Below are 24,236 nucleotides of genomic sequence, written 5' to 3' on the forward strand. Positions count from 1 at the left end.
TTTACAGCAGAAGTAAGAATTCCTGCAGTATCAGGAATCCTTGGAAATAAGTTCACTAACCCTGAGAAATGTTCACAACACAAAAACTTTGCAAAACTTAGAAATATTTTGGCAGACTCACTCAGAACAGCTTTTGCAGTATCAGAGGAGTTAGGTTGTTTTAACAACATTCTGAATTTTCCTAAGAGTTATACAGTAACAAACAGATGGAGTCTTTTCAATAAGTGCAGGATGAAAAATAGTGGTAAATTCAACTAAATAAATACAGCACAGAAGTTTTAAATATCACTGAAAGTTAAAGCAAGTACAAAAAATACATCAGCGTTGTAGGCCAGATGATTTTAGAAGCAATGCAAGTCTTGTATTCGCAGGTGTCGAAGCCTGGCACAAGGAAGCTCTGAGTAAATGAGCACACTTACAAAATTAGGCTGTTATGCAAGGATACCCCAAGTGGTCCTTATTGTTAGATACAAAATAGATGTATTCCCAGTTCGTATCGAAAACGTGTCCTTCTTCCTCAGTGCTTCATCACTTTGCTGGTGGGGACAGTTCCTGTTATCTGGCCTTAGCTATGGAATTTCTTGCAAGTTGCCCAGCTAAGTACTTGCACGTCATTTATTAATAGTGAAGGTTCTAAATTTTCATTGTTTTTGATTTATGAGGGAGTGCCTCAGTGGCAGCAAGAGGGTGAACTGGTGGGCAGGGTGGATGAGCACACTTGTGTGGTTGAGGTGTGAGATCATATATGTCATTATGAACACTTGTCAGTCCTCCAAGGATGGAGTATTCTGGTGGCCACTTTACAGATTAGCAGATAAAATAAGATGTCTTGTGTCAAATATTGCTTTCTCTCGTCTTTATTATAGGCATAACTAGTGAGTAAATCAAGACCTACCCTCTGTAGGGCATTAGACATTGCCCTTCTCTTAAATGCAGTTGTAACCTCGGTACCAGAGTTAACATGTTAACATCTGGCATGTTCAGACTGTCAACAGCAACACTTCCTTTTTTTCTGCAGTGCAATGTTTGAAATCAGCAAAGAAAGATAGTTGTACCGTCATGAGACATATCACTACAAAGCAAGAAAAACATGTCTCATACAGGCAGTTGTCAAAAGCTCATGTGGACTGCATTATGCAGTTCTAGAAATGCCTTGTTTGCAAGGAACTAGGTCAGAAGATGTCTAGAGGTATGCATCATAAATGGCTGCACTACACCACAAATCATATGAAGAGAGAAAACTGAAGAGGTCTAGTGTATGTACCCCATAAACCTGCCTAGCACAATGATGGGATTCCTTTATGTAGCGTCAGGGACCCAAGTTCAGAAGTGGACTGTTAGCAAGAGGGCTGACCATAGTGGCAATATTAGTGCGCACAGTGTCATTTCTGCTTTTATGAAGATGGGTTTGTGGAAGGAAGTTTTGTCAGAGGAGAACACTAGTGCTTTCTGCCTTCACATGTATATGAATGTGCTTGCTAGCTATGTTTGTTTTTTTTTTCCTTGCCAGTCCTTAAGGTTTGCCCAGTGGGCCCCTCTCCCTGCACCAAATTGACACATTTTTTCCTCATTCTGGGCCATGGTCCTCCAAGCCCAGTGAAGGTGAAAATAAGTATTATGGAGTGGGCCAGTTTGTATTTCCTATCTGTATTTCCTCAACAACTTGACCAGTCCACAGTTTTTACTTCTCAAGAAGTGCAGAAGTGCGCACACACTGCCATGTTGGAACAACCTTCTGGCTATGTGGTTCACTGCTATGTAGCAAGGGAGTACTTGGCTCCTTGTTGCAGGCAATACACCTATGTTCCTGCAGTTATTGTTGATATAACGAGCCAGTGCAGTGATCCACCCTCTTTTACACTGACCAGCTTGCACCCCAGTTTTCTTTCCACTCTATTCTCTCTATCAAACCTTTAATGTGACATCTTATTTTTTGCCATCCTTCTTTAGTCTCTTTTTCTCATTTTCCCATTTATAAAAAGCATTTTTTTCCTTTAGATGGAATATATGCTATTTTTCCATGTCTGACCAATCTTAAATTTGGCTAGCTTCTTTTAACTACCACAAATGGCAGCTAGCCTCAAAGTATGAGTCATTACAGCTTGACTCTGTGCTGATATAGTAATTATCATTTGTACTTGAGAACTTTGTACATAATGTTGTATAGTGTTGGTAACCTGTCAAACTGATTTTGTTTGCTGTTTGTTCTTAGGTGGAAATGGCGTCAGAGAATCAGAATCTATCTTGAAGGAACAGGAGTAAACCCAGTGCCAGTGGATTTGCATGAAGAGCAGCTGAGTTTGGAGAATTATAACAGCGCACACCATATTCGTATGACTGAAACTTGTAAGCAAATTAGGTTAGGAACAGATAATTAATAAAGAAAAGGGAAGAGTCACTAGTTTATTTTTATCCACTGCTGGTGAAACAGATTGAGAATGTGTTTAAAATGTGGTACTCTCTACATTTCCAATGGAATGCCGCATTGCACTGGTTTTCCCAGTTTTCTTTGTTCAGCTAGACTGAATATGATGATGAAAGACTGTTTATGAGCAATTATTCACTTAAGGACAATCCTTTCAGTATTAATCTCACAACACCATATGGTGTGGTTGCTGTGAAGAAGTCATCGGTGTGAAGAACTCCTTGCTGGTTCTATTTCTGGATAGCAGGAGAGGGTTTAGCTGTAGGACTGTTTTTAGTGGGTAGGCCATACTATATGATTTCATGCTGTACAGATTGGTTGCAGATTAAATTCATTATATTCAGGTTTCACAAAAATCAAACGTATGGTTTTCTCTGTGTCCGTAGTTCTCTTAAGCAAAAGTATGCAAATATTTGTTTTGTGACTTGCATTGTTGCTCTGTAGTAAGTAGCATACTTGAGGTTGTATTTAATATTGTCTTGGCTTCCAGTATGCATTTCATTAGCTAGTATCACCATTCTGTATTAGATAACCTGTTATTTTTAAGTGAAACTCTTAAAAATATAAAACCATCTCTAAAAGTATATATTAACTAGAATTGTGCCAGGTATTAATATATGCCTTTCTGAAAAGATGGGTCTTAAGGCACATGAGATAGAGAATTCCATTATCTAATATCGATAATCCTCTTTGAGGAGTCCTAATGCTGGGTTATTCTTTTCTAATATTCAGAATTCTGCATAATTTTTTTGAAAGTTCCCATGATCTGGGACAGGTACAGACTTCGGACATTGCATGTGATAATATAGTTTATCCATTCTTTAAGCATACTGTCCCCACATCTGCCACTTGCATGGTTCAGTCCTCCATTGTCATTGGTAAAAGTTCCTGTATCCACATACACTTTCATTTTGAAAGAGAAAAAAAGTTTTCTTAAAGCTTCTTGTAGTTGTTTAGTCATGGACTGGAGGGCAGGAAGCTTGAGATCGGTTTGAAGGTCTCTTCCTTTACTCGAGAGAGCCACTGTTTGATGCTTTAGACTTCTTTTGGACAAATAGCTGGGTCCCGTCCACTACATCTCCTGAGATTTTCAGTAGCAGCAGTAGTTGTCCATGATTAATAGGGACATAATGCTGTCATGGTTACTTGTTTTGTGGGGAACTTGAATCTCAGGAGAGGTGCACCACCTTTTACCTCATTGGGTTACACATCCTGGTGTGTTCATGCTAGCTTCTCCCTGCAAGATTTGTGAAGCCCTCAGGTCCATCCAGCCTGGTTCGAGAGAGGCTCATAGAATAGTCCTTTAACAGATGGATATGTATGTTCAAGGCTTTCTCTTCTACTATTCCTCACTCAGCACATGTGGACTGGTTAGCCCTGGTAGAGGAGAGTTGTAGATGGGCCCCCACTGAGACTAAACAGACAGTAATACAACAGTTTGGAAACCGAAAACTCTTGATTGTGGATTTGTATAGTAAGAAGCTAGCAGTGAATGTGTGTTTAGTCTTGTATATAGGTCAAGCATATTTTATCAACTAGAAGAGTAATTGTGGATGACAAGAAAGAGTTGATGATATTTGTTTGGAGAGAGGAGAGCAAGAGTTAACGGAGATAAGTTGGTTCAGCCCATAGAGCAAGCTGTAGTGTAGTGTTGTCTGATTTGAAGGGGTACTTTAAAATTACACATTTAAGTCTGTTGTGCATTACACAAGCATAAGTATATAGGATAATGATGACGTGGGGGGACAGAGTTCAAGAAATGGAGAGAGAGAGACTAGGATTTTGGATTCAAGTCCTTAAAGAGAATAGTTACAGCTTTTAACAATAAACAGAAAAATATACTAAGAACTAAGTGCAGGAATGGAGACATGATATTTTTACTAATAGGGGTGTATTTAAACAGGGTTGGAATTTACTGGAGGAAATTGGTAAAGAAATCAAGGTATGTGAGAAAAAGTAACTTAGGAGGGAAAGGTAATAATGAGATGATGCTAAGCAGAAGTTTGAACTGCGGGTTAGACACTGCCTTCCCTAACAGGTTTGGTAAGAGTCTAGACAAAAGAGAAAGGGACAGGGAAAAAGCTAAATGAAAGCCCTACACTGGTAGGATTTTTAGTTGAGTCTAGAACAGAAGCTGCTGTTAAAAAGGGATAATTATTAATGCATTTAAAATATTGCACAATTGTAAAAATTAAACAGGTGGTTAGAAAACACTGGAAAAAATAATAGCAAGGGGTCTAGTCTGAAAGACGCCCAAGTGCACAGCAAATTTCAGAAGATTTAGGAATTTTGGATGGAAGGAAGTATTGGCAATTAATGGAGAAGACTGAACCATAGTAATAGTATTTTTGCATAGTGCTCAGAATGTTAAGCCAGTAGTGTAGTTTGACAGCTGTCTACTACTGCCCTAACTATTTAAACATTATTTTAGATAGTTAGAAAAAACACTGATCCATCACCTGAAGGGCCTGATTTTGCAGAACAACTAGGATTTGCCACATACTTTTACTGCGTGCCTCACAAAATGTGTGCCTTTTTGGTAAACCCACTGGAAATTGCAGTCTGCCAATAATGTCAGAATTTTTATGCCCATTGCCTGTACCTGGGCTCTGCCTGTAAATGGTTTTTATTGATCAGTGTACTATTCCAGTAAACAAACTAAAATAAATACATTTTCAGAAAGTACATGTTGCTGAAAAACTGTTGTCCTAATGACTTTTTAATGGTTCTGATTTTTGCCTTGTCCATCCCAGTCATGCTTAAATAAATAAATGTTGTCTTTAGGCTTTTAGGGGTCGCCACAGCGGAACTCTGGTCCGCTAATCATTGGCAGTTATTTTTTATGGTGTCGAGTTGCCAGCCCAACTCCCAACCTTCAACGAAGGTTGACGCCGATTCAACGCATGTCTTTCGAACGCTTACTCGACCGCGGGGAGGACATGCAGACTCCACACAGAAGGCACTCCCAACCCAAGCCGAGAATCGAACGGGAGAACCTCTTGCTGTGAGGCAGCAATGCTACCGCTGTACCAATAAATAAATAAATTAAATAATTTATTTTATTTTACATTTGTTAACTGGTTAGAGTCCAGCTAGGCAAGTAGCCTGTTTTCAGCAGAGACCTGGAGAGAAAAGCTCCATAACAATAGTACAAAAAGATTACAAACATTTGTAAAAGATTTACAAACAATATATAAAAAGTTTGACAGTTGCCAATAATCACAATTTTACAACAAGGGAAATGTAAAACAGAAAAGATTACATTTCCTAAGCCTTACTATAGGCAGTAATATGAAACTCGTTAGATATATAACTAAAAACCATTGTGGTATTTTTGTTTGGAAGAATTAAGACAAGAATATAGCAGAATAGAAAACATTTGATCGAATGCATGAGAAACTAGCCAGGAGTATTACAGGAGCATAGCTATTAAGTAAGGTATTCCTTTGGGAGTTTTTTGAAGTTATGACGGTCTGTGTTTTTTAAGATGTTCTGGGGTAATAGGTTCCACTGTTTGGCTACTTTGAAGGAAAAGAGAGTCACCAAAGTAATTATTGGACTTTGTTACCCTGAGTATAAGTTTATCAGATGATCTAAGGGTCCTGGGTTTGGTATTTATTTGCACTGGGTTGGAGAGTGCAGGGCAGTTTTCAAGTTTGTAGATAATACAGTGGGCGGTGGTGAACTGATTGAGCAATAACAGATTGGGAAATTCAAGCAATTGTAATTTTTGAAGAGCAAGGCAACGGTGGGTCCGGTTGGGTATATTAGCAGCACATTTTACTATTTTGTTATAGCAGGAATAAAGTCAGCCACATGCAAGTTAGTGAATAGTTGAGAACAGTAGAGAAGAGTAGATAAGAGTGGGGTCTGGCTGTGGCTAGTCTGGCATTTTGAGTAAGGTAATGTTTGGCCCTAATTAGAGCACAGTTTGATGTGAGCTTTCTTTGTTTTGAGTGATGTGTTTATTGAATGTTGTCTATCGTGACACCAAGTAGTTTTGTTTGGTTAACTGGTTCTATGATAGTGCCATTAGTGGAGTAGATGGAGAGAGGAGGTGGTTTTGCTTTGGATTTCCTGTTAGAGAAGGTCATTACTTTTTTGTTTTGTTTGGGTTTAGTGTGAGATGAAGTTCATTTAGGTAATTTTCATTATCTCAAAATGACTTTTGCAGTTTATCTTGGAGTTTTTGGGGTGTGGGAGCAGAGCAAATAACTTATACTTATTAAAAATACCAAATAAAACTAGTGAAGTAGGGGTAAATGCTCTGATAACTATACCAAATACATTTAAAACAAAAAAAAAAAACAGCACTAGAGCACTCCACAGCGATCGGACCATACACAGAGAAAGCTAGTAGCACTATAAGTAATAGTTCAAGCATGTAGTATAAAATCCAAGGTTTATTGGAATTCCAGGTTAGCACTTTCACCCTCATGGGCTTCTTCAGACCTTTTACATCTCATAAAAGTAATGCTAACATTTGTACTAAAGCCTCTATGACATAATTATTTTAATTAAGTAAAATAGTGTTCACCTGTAAGGCTTCATTCAAGAACAGTTTATAAATACTCAACTACAAAGCAACTTCTAACGTTAAAGTAAACATATATTAATATATATATACTATGTTTATAGACTATGTTTATAAAAGTATATATAAAGACTATATAAAAATACTTAAACATAACAGCATCTTTGTTAATGACCTGCCCACAATCACCCCCCATGCCACATGCATTCAATATGCAGATGATTCGACTATCATCAGCACTGCCTCCAACCTGGCAGACCTCACTGCTTCAACCCAAGACACCTTCAACCTAATAGAAAAATGGTTCTCAAGTCGTCAACTAGTTCTCAACCCCAACAAAACAAAACTACTTACTTTCTCACCCACTAACAAGACTCTTCCCCCCACCTTCTCTATTACATCCTCCAATGGAATCACTATATCACCAGAAGCTCACACAAAGCTATTAGGTGTTACCATTGATAACTCCTTAAATTTGACACCCATTTCAATCTAACCATCAAAACCGTCAATAAAAAGCTTGGCTCTCTCTATAAAGTAAAACACTTTCTCACTCCTCATGCTAATATTACAATTGCCAGCACACACCTACTATCAACTCTTTTCTATGCCTCCCCCTCTTTACAAACCTAAACAAGACAACCCTTAACAAACTTGCTTCTTGTTACAATCACATAGCTAGATTTGCCACAAATTCCACCTTTAGAACGCACCACTGCACTAACTTGAAGCAACTAGGGTGGTTAGAGTTTTCCTGCCAACTCCATTTCAACCAACTCAAAACGGCTCACCAGATACTGTATCACCCAGAGAAAACACCAGCTCTGAAAAACATCATTCACCCCTATATTAACCTGCAATCTTTACGCTCCTCCAATAAGATCTTGGCTCAAACTACCAAAGCCAATAATTCTGCTGGGGATTCTCTATTCTCAAACTTTGTAGGTAAAATGTGGAACTCCCTACCAACCATGCTCACCTCAGAACCTTCACCCCTACAATTCAAAAAAATGCTTAAACCCCATCTCAATACTCTCTGGCAATGTCCCTGTTCCAAACCTGATTAACCACTATCATTTATCCTTCTCTTACCTCACTATCCTTAATCGCTTTTAACAAGGCGCCTTTGTAACTGACCTATGTTTTTTTTTTATATGCTGCTGTTATTTTTTTCCCAAGATGTGATGTATCTTGTATTGTATTTAGAACTCAACTATCTTCCTTTTTTGCATTAACAATGTTCATATGTCTGTTATGTACCTGGAGCTTTTCTCCCCGAGCCTCCCCTGAAAATGGACATGTATCCAGTTGGACTCTCCCGGTTAACAAATGTAAAATAAATAAATAAAATAAATTATATTGAGTGGTCTGCAGAGTAATACTGATGCAAGGTGGTGGTACTTGAGATTAGAGGATTAAGGCTATGATCTGCTACTGAGATTCATCCTGTAGTTGTGGGCTTTACCCCATCTCCATTTCCCTGCATTTTGGACTCTGATCAAGTTACTTGACCTGACAATATGTCCAGATTGCTTCTGGAAAGTGGCACTTGTACCTGTGTATGGGTTTAGCAACTTATATACATCTTTGACACCTCCCCAAAGCAACTTTCCTTTCTTTGATTAACTGTAAGGCTTATTAAGTTCTGTGTAGAATGGCCTTATAACCTGTTCTCTTCCCTTCTGTGCAAGAAGAGCTTTAGTATGTATGTGACACAGAAAGAAGAGCCAGACTTAATCTGTTGGATCAGGACCACCTGTTTGGCAACAAGGCTGAGAAAGTTCTTAAAAAGATGGAAGATAAAGCTAAATCTGTGCAAACTGTTAAAGATTTTTTACAAGTTCAGCCTCCTAGATTTAGTAGGCACTGGCCCTCTAAGAATTGGTCCTTTGCAGCCCCTTCCAGGTCTTCTCAAGCCAAACCCAGACACAGCAAAAACCCCAGGTTTCAGTCCCAGCCGACTCACAGAACTAAGCAGTTTGGGCCTCCACTTCCAAGTCTGGGAATAATAAGTCTCCCCCTATGGTAAACTGTCTCAATGGCTTCCTTTTAAAATTTCCAAGCACTCATCAACTGACTGCCCCTTTGGGGGGAAAGATTGCTCTTCATGCAAAGAATTGGGAACTCATTACCCAGGACAAATGTGTTTTAAATATAGTGTCCCAGGGATACAGATTTCACTTCCACACGTTGCCAGCACCAAGTGGTTGGCCGGACCTACCCCCAAATCAGTTGGCAGAGGCCCAAAAACAAGTACTTTCTTAAGCATGGGGGCTATTTAACTGGTACCAGAAGAGGAAAAAGGACTAGGTTTCTACTCGAGACTTTTCCTGGTACCCAGAAAAGACAATTCATAGTGTCCTATCCTGGACCTGTCTACTCTAAACACCTTTTTGGAGATTCCAAAATTCAAGATGCTGACTCTTCAATTACTTCCTATGCTGGCAGCACTAGATTTAAAAGAAGCATACCTGCACATCCCAATCAGGGAATCTTGCAGAAGGTACCTATGCTTCAATGCAGACTACAATCACTATCAGTTCTCTGCACTGCCGTTTGGCTTATCTACTGCGCCCAGGGTATTCACAAAGTGCCTAGCTCCAGTTATTGCATTTTGCAGGCAAAGAAATATATAAATATACCCATACCTGGATGATTGTCTAATTCAGGCAGAAAACCAAGACATACTTTTGGATCATCTGGCCTTTGTAAAAAGGGTTCTAACTTGTCTGGGGTACACCATAAACGAAAATAAATCACATCTGGTACCCTTTCAACAAATTATATTCCTGGGAGCAAGCTTGAATACAACTTCTCAGATGGTTTACATCACACTTCAAACAAGTGGCCACAAAAACCCTGCTGTCTGCAAGACAAATACTGCAAGCCTTGGGGTTCATGGCCACCTGCATTCTTCTATTTCCATATGCAAGACTACATATGAGGAAACTACAGTGGTATCTAAAAAGCCTATGTTGTCAGCATTCTCAAGACCTAGAAACAATGATTCCTATCATACCTTGCCTACGCCTAGAGTTCCTTTGGAGGGCAGAAGCCTGCCACCAAAATAAGGGACTACCTTTCACACTACCCCCTGCGCTCAAACCCTAACAACAGATGCATCAGACTATGCATGGGGGGCTCACCTGGCAGGGAAGTGCATTCAGGGCAAATGGAACCCAAGTCAAATGCACCTGCATATCAATCAAAAAGAAATGTTAGCTGTACAGAATGCTCTGACAGCCTTCAAGGACCACATTCTTCCAGGATAACTAATGGTAAAGACGGAAAACACCACTGATGTTCATCGTGTTTCACTGTTGCAGTCATTACTCTTGGGTTATCCTGCTGGCAGGCTACCCAAAGTCCTGGTCCGGCGTCTGTTGCTGTCGCCTCTTCCCTGACATCAGTGTGCCGGGGGTATAAAAGATGCAGCCGATGCCATTTTCTTCAGTCTTTCTTGCCGCACGGTGCCCAAAGCAAAAGCAGTTTGCAAGTGCCGGTCGGCCGACTCCTGAAATTTTCAAATCCAAATTTCAGAACTGAAGTCTTCATTAAAGCTAAGTACTGTCTGTTGATGTCGCCTCTTCCCTGACATCAGTGTGCTGGGGGTATAAAAGATGCAGCCGATGCCATTTTCTTCAGTCTTTCTTGCCGCACGGTGCCCGAAGCAAAAGCAGTTTGCAAGTGCTGGTCGGCCGACTCCTGAAATTTTCAAATCCGAATTTCAGAACTGAAGTCTTCATTAAAGCTAAGTACCCCGTTGGCGAAACTTTTTTCTTGCTCCAGACCGATGTCAGAAAAAGTTAACAATTGTATTTCTTGCGGGAAGCAAATACCTCATAAGGATTTTCACTCTTACTGTATTCCTTGCCTAGGCCCTGATCACGACGTTGCTAGCTGTCGGTTTTGTGCTAGATTTAGCCAATGCACTATTAAGTGTCGGTTCGATTTTGCTTTTCATTACTGTGGCTGAAGGTTTAATTATATAATGCCGTCGGAACAGCCGACGACTGGAGTTTACAAATAATGCAAAGACAAGGAAAAGGATCGGCATTCGAGGTCCAAAACCGACGACGAGGCCTCCGTTAGGCCAGTCGCTGGTTCGCCGGTTCTCAGTGAGGCGCTTTCGCAGCCCCTGGCACCCGCTACCTCAGAGCCACAGGCCGCTTCCGAATCCCACATGGAGCTGACTGGGCCTCTGGATACACAAGGTATTGGACACTCGGAAATCATTCCCTCAGATGGGTCCGGAGCCGCTGAGCAGGCATCGGCTTCTGAGGGTGTCTTCAGACCTACACAGTTATATGTTAAACCATCTTCAGCTTCAGCGACTAAAGCAGCTCTAAAGACACAGAAACAAGTGCAGCATTCTCCTACTCAGACTTCTCTGCCTAAAAAACAGATGCTTAAAATGGCCGAAGACCTAATTACTTTGATCAAGGGTTCCCATCCCCCTCCTGATAAGAGGCCTAGGCAAGAGACAGAATATGATTCTTCTGATCAGGTTTCTATTTCCTCTGATTCCTCTTCTGAACAGGATTATTCCATTCCTCTCTTTGAGGATTCTGATGCTGAAGAATCCATTCCTTCAGCCTCTCCTCCTGAGGATTATTCTTTTGGGGAAACCCTGCATACCATGAGGGAGCATTTCCACTGGGAGAGCCAAGATTACTCAGAATCTAAGAAAAGGCTGAGAGACTTTCTGCTACTTCCTCAGCACAGACCTTTTGCTATCCCACCTGTTCTAGACATTGTAGATGACGTATTTTAAGAGTCCAGCCTGTCCCCTGACTCTCTACCCCCTGTACCTGCTAAGCCAGACAGATACTACAGGGTCCTAGATTTTCATTAATTCCTGTATAAAAACCCCACTGCTGACCCAGAAACTATATCTCAGGGTCCCAAAGGGGTCAAAGCTTCCACTGCAAAAAACCCCGTCCCCTCCAATAGGGATTCTAGGGCTCTGGACAGATGGGGGGAAAATGTTTACACTTCTGCTACCTTGACTGTAAGGGCTTTAGATTGTCAGTTTCATATTCTTAAATATCAGCAATATTTAATGTCATTGCTTAAACAGAAAATGTTGACAAATTCTGAATGTTCAGAGAACAAGGAAATGCAGGATTTATTGCATGCAGCTGAACAAGTAGGAAAGCATACTTTGCAATGTGGTTATGATTCACTTGAGGCCTCTTGCAGGGCCGCTGTTACAGGTTCTGTTATTAGAAAGCATGCTTGGTTAAAGGAACAGAATCTGCCTGATCATGTTAAAGCAAAATCATTAGATGCTCCATTACAGCATGATATTTTTTGGTGCAAAGCAGAAGAGGTGTTGAAGAAAATGGAGGATAAAGTGAAATCCATGCAGACAGTTGAGGATTTCTTACAGGTACAGCCACCCAGATTTAGCAGGAACTGGCCTTCAAAAAATTGGTCCTTTCCAGTGTCAGACAGGCCACAAAGAGGCAGATACAGACGTCCCAGAGGCAGATCTCAGCCCCAAGGCTCATACAGGCCTAAACAATGGGGTGCTCCTACCTCCAAAAGCGGAGAAGACAAAGCACAACCTTACAGGAAATAGTCCCAGTGACTTTCCTCTGCCAGATCCAAGCACTTCTCTTTTGGCAGCCCCCTTAGGGGGGAAACTAGCACTTTTTTCACCAAATTGGCAAATGATTACCCAAGACAAATGGATCTTGAACATAGTGTCCCAAGGCTACAGGTTCCATTTTCACACCCTGCCAAGGGCAAAAGGTATGCCAGACCTGCCACACAATCAATGGGCAGAGGCACAAAAGCAAATTACAGCCATTTGCTGAGTCCAAACACTTTTTAGATACCATTGTAGTTTCCTCATATGCAGTCTGGCATATGGAATTAGTAGAATGCAGGATGCCATGAAGCCCAAGGCCTGCAGGATTTTCCTTACAGATAACTGGGTCTTTGTTGCCAACTTTTTGAAGTAAGAAGTCAGTTGCCTTTGTCTGGCATGAGATAAGCCATCTGGGCAGTTGTATTTAAGCTTGCTCCCAGGAATATTATCTCTTGCAGAGAACAAAGACATTCTTCTAAAGCATCTGGCATTTGTAAAAAGATTACTAATTTGCCTAGGGTACACAGTAAATGAAAAGAAATCAAAACTTGTACCCTCTCAGCATTGCCACAGCCTGGAAACAGTAATTACTCTCATTCCCTGCCTGCAACAGGAGTTTCGATGGTGGGCACGGGCCTGTCACCTCAACAAGGGTCTGCCATTCTCTTTAACCACGGCCAGACAGACACTGACAACGGATACATCAGATTATGCCTGGAGGGCCCATATGGCAGGTAAATGTATTCAGGGCACATGGCCTGCAAGCCAGATGCATCTTCACATCAATGAAAAAGAGATGCTAGCTGTTCAAAATGCCCTGACAGCTTTCAAGGATCTACTTCGTCCAGGACAGCTACTGATAAAGACGGACAACACTATGGTCATGTGGTACATAAGCTGGGAGGCACACATTCCTACCCCCTCTGCAGACACACAATGACCTTATGGGACACAGCAGTGGCTTATCAAGTTCACTTGCAAGCACAATTCCTGCCAGGAAAAACAAATACTCTGGCAGACGAACTAAGCAAAAACCTCATGGATCCCCACAAGTGGAAACTGGATCCACAAGTCTTCAGCATGAGAACAAGGAAATGGGGATGCCCAGACATAGATCTATTTGCCTCCCCTCACAACCGTCAATTACAGAGATTTTGCACAAGGATTTATCACAAACAAGCATGGAGAGTGGACACCCTAGCCTTCAGCTGGAAAAAATCGAACAGTATATGCCTTTCCTCCACTGCCTCTCCTTCCCAGGGTACTCCTAAAGGTCAGACAAGAGAAGCCAAAAATGATACTGATTGCACCAGACTGGCCACGCCAGCACTGGTACCCAATCCTAAAGAGCTTGTCTCAAGGTCCAGCATGGATATTGCCTCAAACTTCTCACTTGCTGACCCAACAAAACAATTGGATCCTGCACAGCCACATCAGGACCTTAAATCTGGCAGCATGGTGGGTAATGTAGCAATTCAGAACACTCCTCTTTCAAAAGCTGTCATGGATGTTATCTTGGAGGCCAGGAGGCCAAGTACCAGAACATCTTATGCAGAAAAATGGAAGAGATTCTGTGCTTGGAACCAAAAACAAGGCATTGACACGCAGGTACCAAATATCCCTCTGATTTTACAATACCTAACTGAGATGCTGGACAAAGGCCTTTCTTTTTCATCAATTAAAATTCATGCCTCTACCATTTCAGCCTATTACAATACGGAACCACCTATCTTTTCTCATCCTTTAATAAGGCAGTACCTCAGAGGGGCCAAAAACATCAGGCCTCCAAGGAGAGCACCAATTCCAGCATGGGACCTCAATTATGTCTTGGAAAAACTCACACTGCCTCCTTTTGAGCCAGCCTTAGCTGATATAAAATTCTTATCCTGGAAAACAGCTCTGCTTCTAGCAATAACATCTGCAAGATGAGTTTCAGAGTTACAAGCACTCATGGCTGTGGAACCTTTTATCATTTTTCATCCAGACAGGTTTCTCTGAGGCCAAACCCAACATTTATGCCTAAGGTGGTGTCCATTGTGGCCCTCAACCAAACCATTCACTTGCCTACCTTTTATCCAAACTCACAGAACAAGGGTGAGAAAATTCTGCATTCTTTGGACATACAGTGGCAGCAACGCTTCTACTTGGACAGAACTAAAGCTTTCAGAAAGACTGTGCAACTTTGTGTCATAAGCTGCAGGATCACAAGGAAAGGCTGTCTCAAAACAGACCATTTCTAAATGGATAGGCCATTGCATCCATTTCTGCTATTCTCAGCATGGCAAATCAGTGCCTAAGGACATTAGGCCTCATTCTACCAGAGCAGCAGCCACTTCAGCAGCCTTCCTCAGAGGAGTACCAACCAAAGACATCTTAGAGGCTGCAACTTGGAGTTCAGTACACACTTTTACAAAGCACTACCACTTACCTCTTTACTCTAAATCCAGAGCAGGCTTCGCCACTGCAGTTCTGCAGGGCCTCATAGCCTCTCCTAATCTTGTTTAGTCCAGCCTCCCATCCTCTGCTTTGGGATTCAACCCAAGAGTAATGACTGCAACAGTGGAACACAATGAACATAGTACAGTTGTGTACCTACCATAAATGTAGATGTTCGAGTGTATTCACTGTTGCAGTCCAGGTTACCCTCCCACCGTCCCCCTTTCTTTTGCTGGGGTTTATCTGTACTTCTCTATTTTATACAACCTATGTGGTGTATTTGCTTGTAGATGAAGGAAATGTTTCTTTACTGCATGTATGCATATTGGCATAATATATTTAGCCTACCCTTTTGGGGGCACCTGACATCTGGAGCAAGAAAAACTGAAGAAAATGGTGTCTGCTGCATCTTTTATACCCCTGGCGCACTGACGTCAGGGAAGAGGTGACAGCAACCGATGCCGGACCTAGACTTTGGAAATCAGGCCGACTGCGGGTAGCCTGCCAGCAGGATAACCCAATTGTAGACTGCAACAGTGAATACACTCGAACATCTACATTTATGGTAGGTACACAACTGTACTTTTTGGCAACACTTTTGCAATTCTTTTAGCCATTGCTTCATAACCATGGTTTAAAATTGAAATGGGCGTATATAAAACTGGGTGTGATTGGTCCTTACCATCTTTAGGTGTTAAAGCAACCACAGCTTCTTCCAGGATATTAGTGCTTACCCTACTTTTAAAATACTGTTAAAACCTTCTATTATTTTATCACTTTCTTCCCTCCTTAGCTTCCAAACTTCAAAAGTGCAATCTATTCCTGGAGGCTTTCCTGCAGATTGATTATACGTCACTGGTTTTATCTCCTCTGCTCCAGTCTTAACTGTTAATTGTTGAGCCTCCTCTCCCTCTAACATTGCCATACTTGAGTTACTAAAATGTAACACTTATCAGGAAGCACCTTGGTTGTAACCACCAGAAAGTTATTTCACTAGAAGGACATTTAGCAGAAAACTGGAAATTTCTGGCCCAGAAATTTGATTATTCTCTCACAGTGATTATATAGGTTAAGAAGCCTGAAAAGGTAGTGTGTTCCATTCCTGCATTTCACTGAAGACTTGAAGTTATTTAACTCTTTTGCTTTTCTTGAAGATGAGAAAAACTGGCAAGCTGATGAATTGCTTTGAAGTAATTTGCTGTTTACAAGAACACAAAATTCTGCAAAGGCTATAGGTGTATGTTACTGAGCTGAAAAATAAAGCTATGTACTGCAAGTTTGATGAGCACATTTTATTAATAAGAGAGAGAGTGTCTCATAGTATGAGAAATGAAGCAATGGCTATTAAAAACAAGAGCCACTGATCTAATAAACGCAGTGGATGTGCATAAAGCAAGTGAAGTTATTAGTATCTAGTCAAATGTAACCAAACAAAAGGCTTTGTGTAATAAAATGAGAGTCCAGAAAAAAGGCAGAATGAGAAAAAATTATAAAGACGTGTTGCGAAATTAATGAAAATTAAAAAAAGAGCCATGTTTAATGTGTTGCATACAAAGATGAAGACAAAGAAACGGTTGTGCAATTTAAATTCAAGCTGTATGTGGTAAGTGTGCCTCCAATCATAAAAATTGTCCTGCATTTTAGTCAGCCTTTCATATGTCTAGAAAAGACATCTAACGTTATGTAAAAGCAGAAGCAAACACCTAAAAATAAATGTGCATGCTGAACAGAAGGGGATCTCTAGTTGGACTTGCACTCTACCTTTGTATTTGCTACCATAGCCAGGAATGAGAATTTCTGGATTTCAGAATTTGCAGATAACAGTAAAATTGGATTTGTGACATAGAAGGAGTCTTACAATGTGAATAATTATATGAAACAGAAGTATGGGCTAAGAACATCAGATAGTTTCACTTTGGAGAAATGTAGCATATATTTTAGATGTCATAATATAAAAAAGGTGTATGTTTGTTATCTCAACCTTTAAGAGATGTCCTTGAACAGAAGGACTTAGGAATAATTATTTCCTCAATACTTTGTGTACACATGCTAAGATGATTAGATGATGTTCTTCCTGTTTCACTGTTGCAGTCATTACATCTGGGTAATCTGCTGTCAGGTTGCCCTCAGTCGGCCTGAATTCCAAAGTCTTGGGTCCTGCGTCAGTTGCTGTCTCCTCTTCCATGACGTCAGGTCGCCAGGGGTATAAAACATGCAGCTGGCGCCATTTTCTTTAGGCTTTCTTGCCGCGCGGTGCCTGAAGCAGAAGCATTTTGCAAGTGCCGGTTGGCAGACTACTGAAATATTTGAGTTTGAGTTTCAGAACCAAAGTCTTCACTAAAGCTAAGTACCCCGTTGGGGAAACTTTTTTCTTGCTTTTTACCGATGTCAAAAAAAGTTAATAATTGTATTACTTGTGGGAAGCAAATACCTCATAAGGATTTCCATTTATACTGTATTCCTTGCCTAGGCCCTGATCACAACGTGCCTGGCTGTCGGTTTTGTGCTAGATTTAACCAACGCACTATTAAACGTCAGTTTATTTTGCATCAAAGTATTTTGGAAACAGATTTAACTACCCAGAAATGTCATCTGATGGCAATACGGCTACTGGAGTACATAAACGCAAAGAAAAGGACAAAGAAAGGCAGTTGAGATCCAAAACCGACGACGAAGCTTCTCCTAAGCCAGTCGCCGGTTCGCCGGTACTCAGTGAGGCGCTTTTGCAGCCCCTGATACCCACTACCTTCGAGTCGCAGGCCTCTACCGACACCCATGTGGAGTCTGGCATGCCGCAAGATACTCAGGGTATTGGACCGACGGATGTATCTCCCTCGGATGGGTCCGGAGCCGCTGAGCAGGCACCGACTTCTGAGGGTGTATTCAGACCTCAACATTTGTATATCAAACCGACGACAGCTGCAAAACCAAAGAGAAAAGCAACTTCTAAAACTTAAAAAATGACGCATGAGCCGCATGCACAGGCCTCTATGCCTAAAAAACAGATGATCAAAATGGCTGAAGACCTTATTACCTTGATCAGGGGTACCCATCCCCCTCCTGATAAGAGGCCTAGGCAAGACACTGATTATGAATCTTCAGATCAGGTTTCCATTTCTTCTGATCAGGAATTATCTATACCTTCCTATGAGGATTCTGATGCAGAGGAATCTATCCCATCTGCATCACCTCCTGAGGATTATTCATTTGGAGAAACCTTGCAAACTTTGAGGGAGCATTTTCACTGGGAGAGTTAAGATTTCTCAGAATCAAAAAAGAGGCTCAGGGATTTCCTTCTTCTCCCTCAGCACAGGCTTTTAGCCATTCCCCCTGTTTTAGACATAGTGGAGGATGTGTTTTCGGAGTAAAGCTTGACTCCTTACCTCCGGCTCCCAGCAAACCTGACAGATATTACAGGGTCCCTGATTCACAGAAATTTTTATTTAGAAACCCTTCTGCTAACCCTGAAACGATTTCACAGGGTCCAAAGGGAGTTAAGGCCTCAACAGCAAAAAATCCTACCCCCTCTGACAGAGATTCAAGGGCACTGGATAGATGGAGAAAGAAGGTTTATACATCTGCATCCTTGGCAATTAGGGTCTTAAACTGCCAGTTTCATATGCTCAAGTATCAACAACATGTTATGGGATTGCTGAAACAGAAAATGATGTTGATTTATGAATGTGCAGAAAGTAAAGAATTGCAGGAATTATTGCATGCAGCTGAACAAGTTGGAAAGCATACTTTGCAATGTGGTTTTGATTCCTTAGAGGCTTCCTGCAGGGCCGCAGTTGCTAGATCTGTGATTAGGAGGCATACTTGGCTGAAAGAGCAAAATTTGCCTGATCATGTTAAAGCTAAATTACTGGATGCACCTTTACAGAATGATACTCTATTTGGTATTAAGGCAGAAGAGGTTTTAAAGAAAATGGAAGACTAAGCTAAGTCTATGCAAACTGTAAAAGACTTCTTACAAGTGCAGCCACCAAGATACAGTAGACACTGGTCTACAAAAAACTGGTCCTTTCCTGTGTCCGAGAGAGCTCAAAGGGGCAAATCCAGATGCCCTAAAGGTTCTAGATACCAGGCACAAGATTCTTACACGTCAAAGTAATGGGGTGCTTCTACCTCCAAATCTGGAGGAGATAAAGCGCAACCATACAGAAAACAGTCCCAATGACTTCCCTCTGCCTTCACCAAGCACTTACCTTTTTGGCAGCACCCTTAGGGAGAAAATTAGCACTTTTTGCTCAAAATTGGCAGTTAATAACCCAGGACAAGTGGGTGCTAAATGTAGTATCACAGGGATACAGATTCCATTTCCATACTCTGCCAATGGCAAATGGTTGGCCGGATCTGCCAAAAAATCAATGGGCAGAGGCACAGAAACAGGTTACTTCCCTCATGGATGGTGGGGGGCTATTCAGCCAGTACCAGAACAGGAAAAAGGACAAGGTTTTTACTCGAGACTGTTCTTGATACCCAGAAAGGACAAGGCCTGGCGGCCAATACTAGATTTATCAATTTTGAACACATTCCTGGACATTCCAAAATTCAAAATGCTGACTTTGCAGCAGCTTCTGCCCATGCTGGGCAAGAATGCTTGGCTGGTGACATTAGACCTAAGAGAGGCATACCTGCATGTTCCAGTAAGGGAATTGTGCAGAAGATACCTCAGTTTCAAGGCTGGCTTAATGCATTACCAGTTCTCTGCACTGCCCTTTGGCTTATCTACTGTGCCCAGGGTCTTTACAAAGTGCCTGGCACCAGTAATTGCTTTTTGCAGACAAAGAAGTATACAAATATATCCTTACTTGGACGACTGTCTCATTCAAGCAGAGAACAAGGACATTCTTCTTCAGCACCTGGTGTTTGTGAAAAGGCTTCTAACATGCCTAGTGTACACAATAAACGAAAAGAAATCACAACTGGTACCCTCTTAAAAGATAACATTCCTGGGTGCAAGCTTGAATACAACTGGCCTGATGGCTTTCCTCACGCCAGACAAAGGCAACTGACTACTTACTTCAAACTGATGGCAACAAAACCCCAGTTATCTGCAAGACAAACTCTGCAGGCTTTGGGGTTCATGGCATCCTGCATCCTACTGATTCCATATGCAAGACTACATGTGAGGAAACTTCAATGGTACCTAAAATGTTTATGGAGTCAACATTGTCACAGTCTGGAAACAGTGATTCCTCTCATTCCCTGCCTACAACAGGAGTTTTTATGGTGAGCAAAGGCATGTCATCAAAACATGGGACGGGTCTTCACTCTACCCCCTGCCAGCCAAACCTTAACAACAGACGCATCAGATTATGCATGGGGGGACAACCTGGCGGGAAGATGCATTCAGGGCATATGGACCCCAAAACAAATGCATTTGCATATCAACCAAAAAGAGATGTTAGCTGTTCAAAATGCCCTGATGGCACTTCAAGGACTTACTTCATCCAGGACAACTACTGATAAAGATGGACAGCACCATGGTTATGTGGTATATAAACAAGCAGGGGAGCACGCACTCATACCCCCTTTGTAGACTAGCCATGACACTATGGGACACAGCTTTGACTTACCAAGTACATCTTCAAGCTCAATTCCTGCCAGGAAAACAAAATACTCTGGCAGACGATTTAAGCAGAACCTTATGGACCCTCACGAGTGGAAACTAGATCCACAAGTCTTCAGCATGATGACAAAAAAATGAGGGAGCCCGGACATAGATCTATTTGCCTCTCCACAAAATTATCAGTTGAAAAGATTCTGCACAAGGACTTGTCACAGACAAGCATGGAAAGGGGACGCCCTATCCTTCAGTTGGAAAAACCTATCAGTTTACACCTTTCCTCCTCTGCCTCTTCTTCCCAAGGTCCTACTAAAAGTCAGACAAGAGAAACCAAAGATGATACTAATTGCCCCGGACTGGCCCCGCCAATACTGTTACCCAATCCTAAGGAACTTGTCTCAATACCCAGCTTGGACCTTACCTCAAAGACCTCAGTTACTGTCCCAGCAAAACAATCAGATCCTGCACAATCAGCTCCAAACACTGAACCTGGCAGCATGGCTGATCATGTAGTTATGCAAGCAACATCTTTCAGTAAAGCTGTGATGGATGTCATTTTGGAAGCCAGAAGACCTAGTACTAGAAAATCTTATGCTGATAAATGGAAGAGATTCTGTGCTTGGAATCTAGCACAAGGAACTGATACAGCTGAATCAAATATTCCTCAGATATTACAATACTTAAGACTGAGATGCTTGACAAAGGCCTATCTTTCTCATCAATAAAAATCCATGCCTCTGCCTTTTCAGTCTCCCAGAAGATCACCAATAACCTGCATGGGACCTCAATTATGTGTTGGAAAAGCTCACCCTGGCTCCATTTGAACCAGCTGCTACTGCAGATATAAAGTTCGAATCATGGAAAACAGCTCTGCTCCTAGCAATTATTTCAGCAAGAAGAGTCTCAGAGCTACAGACCCTTATGGCTGTGGAGCCTTTTATCATATTTTACCCAGACAGGGTGTCTGAGGACCAATCCTTCATTTATGCCTAAGGTGGTTTCCAGTGTAGCTCTTAACCAAAACTATTCATCTGCCAACCTTTTATCCAAATCCGCAGAACAAGGGGAGAGAATTCTGCGTTCCTTGGACGTACACAGACAGCTAAGATTCTACTTGAGCAGGACTAAAGCTCTAAGAAAAACTGAGCAATTACTAGTGACATATGCTGCAGGATCAGAAGGAAAGGCTATTTCAAAGCAGATTACTTCAAAGTGGATAAGCCACTGCATTCGTTTCGTCTACTTACACCATGGCAAACCTGTGCCCAAGGGCATTCGGTCTCATTCCACCAGAGCTGCAGCTAAATCAGCAGCCTTTTTCAGAGGCATGCCAATCAAAGACATTCTAGAGGCTGCTACTTGGAGTTCTGTTCACACCTTTACAAAGCATTATCATTTGCCTCTCTACTGTAAGTCCAGGGCAGGCTTAGCCACTGCAGTTCTGCAGGGCCTTATAGCCGCCCCTAATGCTGTTTAGCTCCAGCCTCCCGTCCATAGCTTTTGGATTCTACCCAAATGTAATGACTGCAACAGTGAAACACTTACCATAAATGTAGATGTTCGAGTGTATTCACTGTTGCAGTCCAGGTAACCCGCCTGCCATCCCCCTTTAATTCTGGAGTTTATCTTTCCTTCTCTATCCTCTACAACATGTGTAGTGTATTTGCTTGTAGATGAAGGTAAAGTTTGTATTGATGCATGTATATATAGTTTGTGTGTGTGTGTGTGTGTATGTATATATATGTATATATATATATATATATATATATATATATAGATATATATATTTTTATTTTTTTTTTGCTACCTTTTTGGGGGCACCTGACATCTGGGGCAAGAAAAACTAAAGAAAATGGTGTCTGCTGCTTGTTTTATACCCCTGACGACCTGATGTTATGGAAGAGGAGACAGCAACCAACGCAGGACCCAAGACTTTGGAATTCAGGCCGACTGAGGGCAGCCTGCCAGCAGATTACCCAAATGTAATGACTGCAACAGTGAATACACTCGAAAATCTACATTTTTGGTAAGTGTACACAACTGTATTTTCTACAGCAATGAAACAAATGGGACATATTAAGGTGCTTTTCAGCTGGAAATAAGCAGTGTTTGACTTCCTTACATAAAACATATACAAGACCGATAGAGTACAATAACATTCTGTTCATATTTAATTGGACAATTAAAATGTTTTTGAAAAGGTTAAAAGGAAATTCACAAAATGAAAAAATACCAATGAAAGACTTGAGCTATGTGGACAGATGTAAACATTTAATTGCAGATGCACAAGGGGGAAAGTAATGATGACTTGTAGAATTTTAAGGACCCAGTATAATACATTTTATTAAATATGGAAGTATATAACAGTAATATTACCCGCTGTCTCCTCAATATGAATTTCCATATAGATGTATCTCATGCAAATCTTTGATAATTACATTTATTCTACATCATAGCTATTTTTTATTAACTTTCACAAAGGATTTGAAGGTCAGAAACACTTTAGAAATGTGGACAATAGAGTATTTGATCCTAACATTAAAGAGTCAATGTTCTTTGTTGGCCTTTGGGCCTAAAGACTCCAACTTAACTTATGGATACACAGATGGAGCTGTTTTGTTCGTGCTGTTTAACTGAAAAGATGTGGCATGGTGAAATCTGACCATGCATCTGAAGAATAGGGAAAAGAGTGCAAATCACTGTTACCAAGAATTGCAGGTAATTAATAAGCAGAATGTTGACCATATACAGGTGTAGAGTGGAATATTTTGTCAAGGATACCTTTAAATCTTTGGGAATGGAAAATGCTGAACAGAGAACTGTATGCATATTATGACAGCAAGGTGACACCATTTGATCAAAATCTTACCTGAGTGAATTTAAAAATAAAATGTACAAACTCTGTTTCAGATTGTAGCCCTTAAAACAAGTCAGTTCTGAAAGTGCAAGTCATTTGGCTTGTGAGAAACAAGGAGTGCTAAAGCCTATTTACAGTCTAAAAGCAGAGAACTCTTCTGTAACGCAGCACTCATAAAGGCATCCCAGATTATTTGCAGAACCATAATGCAGTAATTCATGATTATGCTATTTTTATCTATAGCCTTAAGAAATTTGCCAGAAGAATATTATGTACAGATAAAACGTAGTGCTGTGCCTAGTGATGCATGCTCCCAGAAAGAGTAGCTGTCAGGGCTGAAGTAGAGCAGGAGCTATGCGGAGAAGTTTGTGGAAGTGTTTGGCAGTCTTGTCAAGGGAATTTTGAGTACTGGGGTGATGCCTAATAGTTGGAGATCAGCAATTTTGATCGTGATTCCCAAGAAAGGGAAGGATAGGACAAATCCCATGTCATAAAGACCTATTTACTCTTCTCTTGGCTAGGAGAATAGATGTTTTTTTTTCCAAAGTTAATTGATCCTGATTAGATGTGTCCTATTCCAAGGAGTACAGTTTTTTGAAAACATAATAAAATATGTAGCAATAGTAGAAGATGCAAACATTACAACAAAAGAATAATCCTAAATGTTAGCACTGAGAAAATGTTTGTGTAAATTGGCAGTAATTTTTGATATTTGAGACTATGAGCTTACCTGTTTTATTGGTTAAGTTATTCATTCACAATTACATGAGTTCATAGGCTCAAATAAGACTAGATCCTTAGCTCTCAGAGGAGTTC

The 24,236-nt window shown here is 41.0% G+C and overlaps 1 protein-coding gene across 2 annotated transcripts in view; it reads left to right on the forward strand.

The window, feature by feature from the left end:
• NADK2 (NAD kinase 2, mitochondrial) overlaps window positions 1–24,236 on the forward strand; it is a 1,215,936-nt gene that overhangs the window by 788,185 nt on the left and 403,515 nt on the right. For both annotated transcript variants that reach the window (XM_044069966.1, XM_044069965.1), the window contains one exon: window positions 2,213–2,346. In XM_044069966.1, coding sequence (XP_043925901.1) covers window positions 2,213–2,346 — 134 coding nt within the window. The remainder of the gene's footprint in view (window positions 1–2,212; window positions 2,347–24,236) is intronic.

This window comes from Protopterus annectens, chromosome 1.part0 (genome assembly GCF_019279795.1).
Source record: "Protopterus annectens isolate FY-2018-M chromosome 1.part0, PAN1.0, whole genome shotgun sequence".
NCBI lineage: Eukaryota > Metazoa > Chordata > Ceratodontiformes > Protopteridae > Protopterus > Protopterus annectens.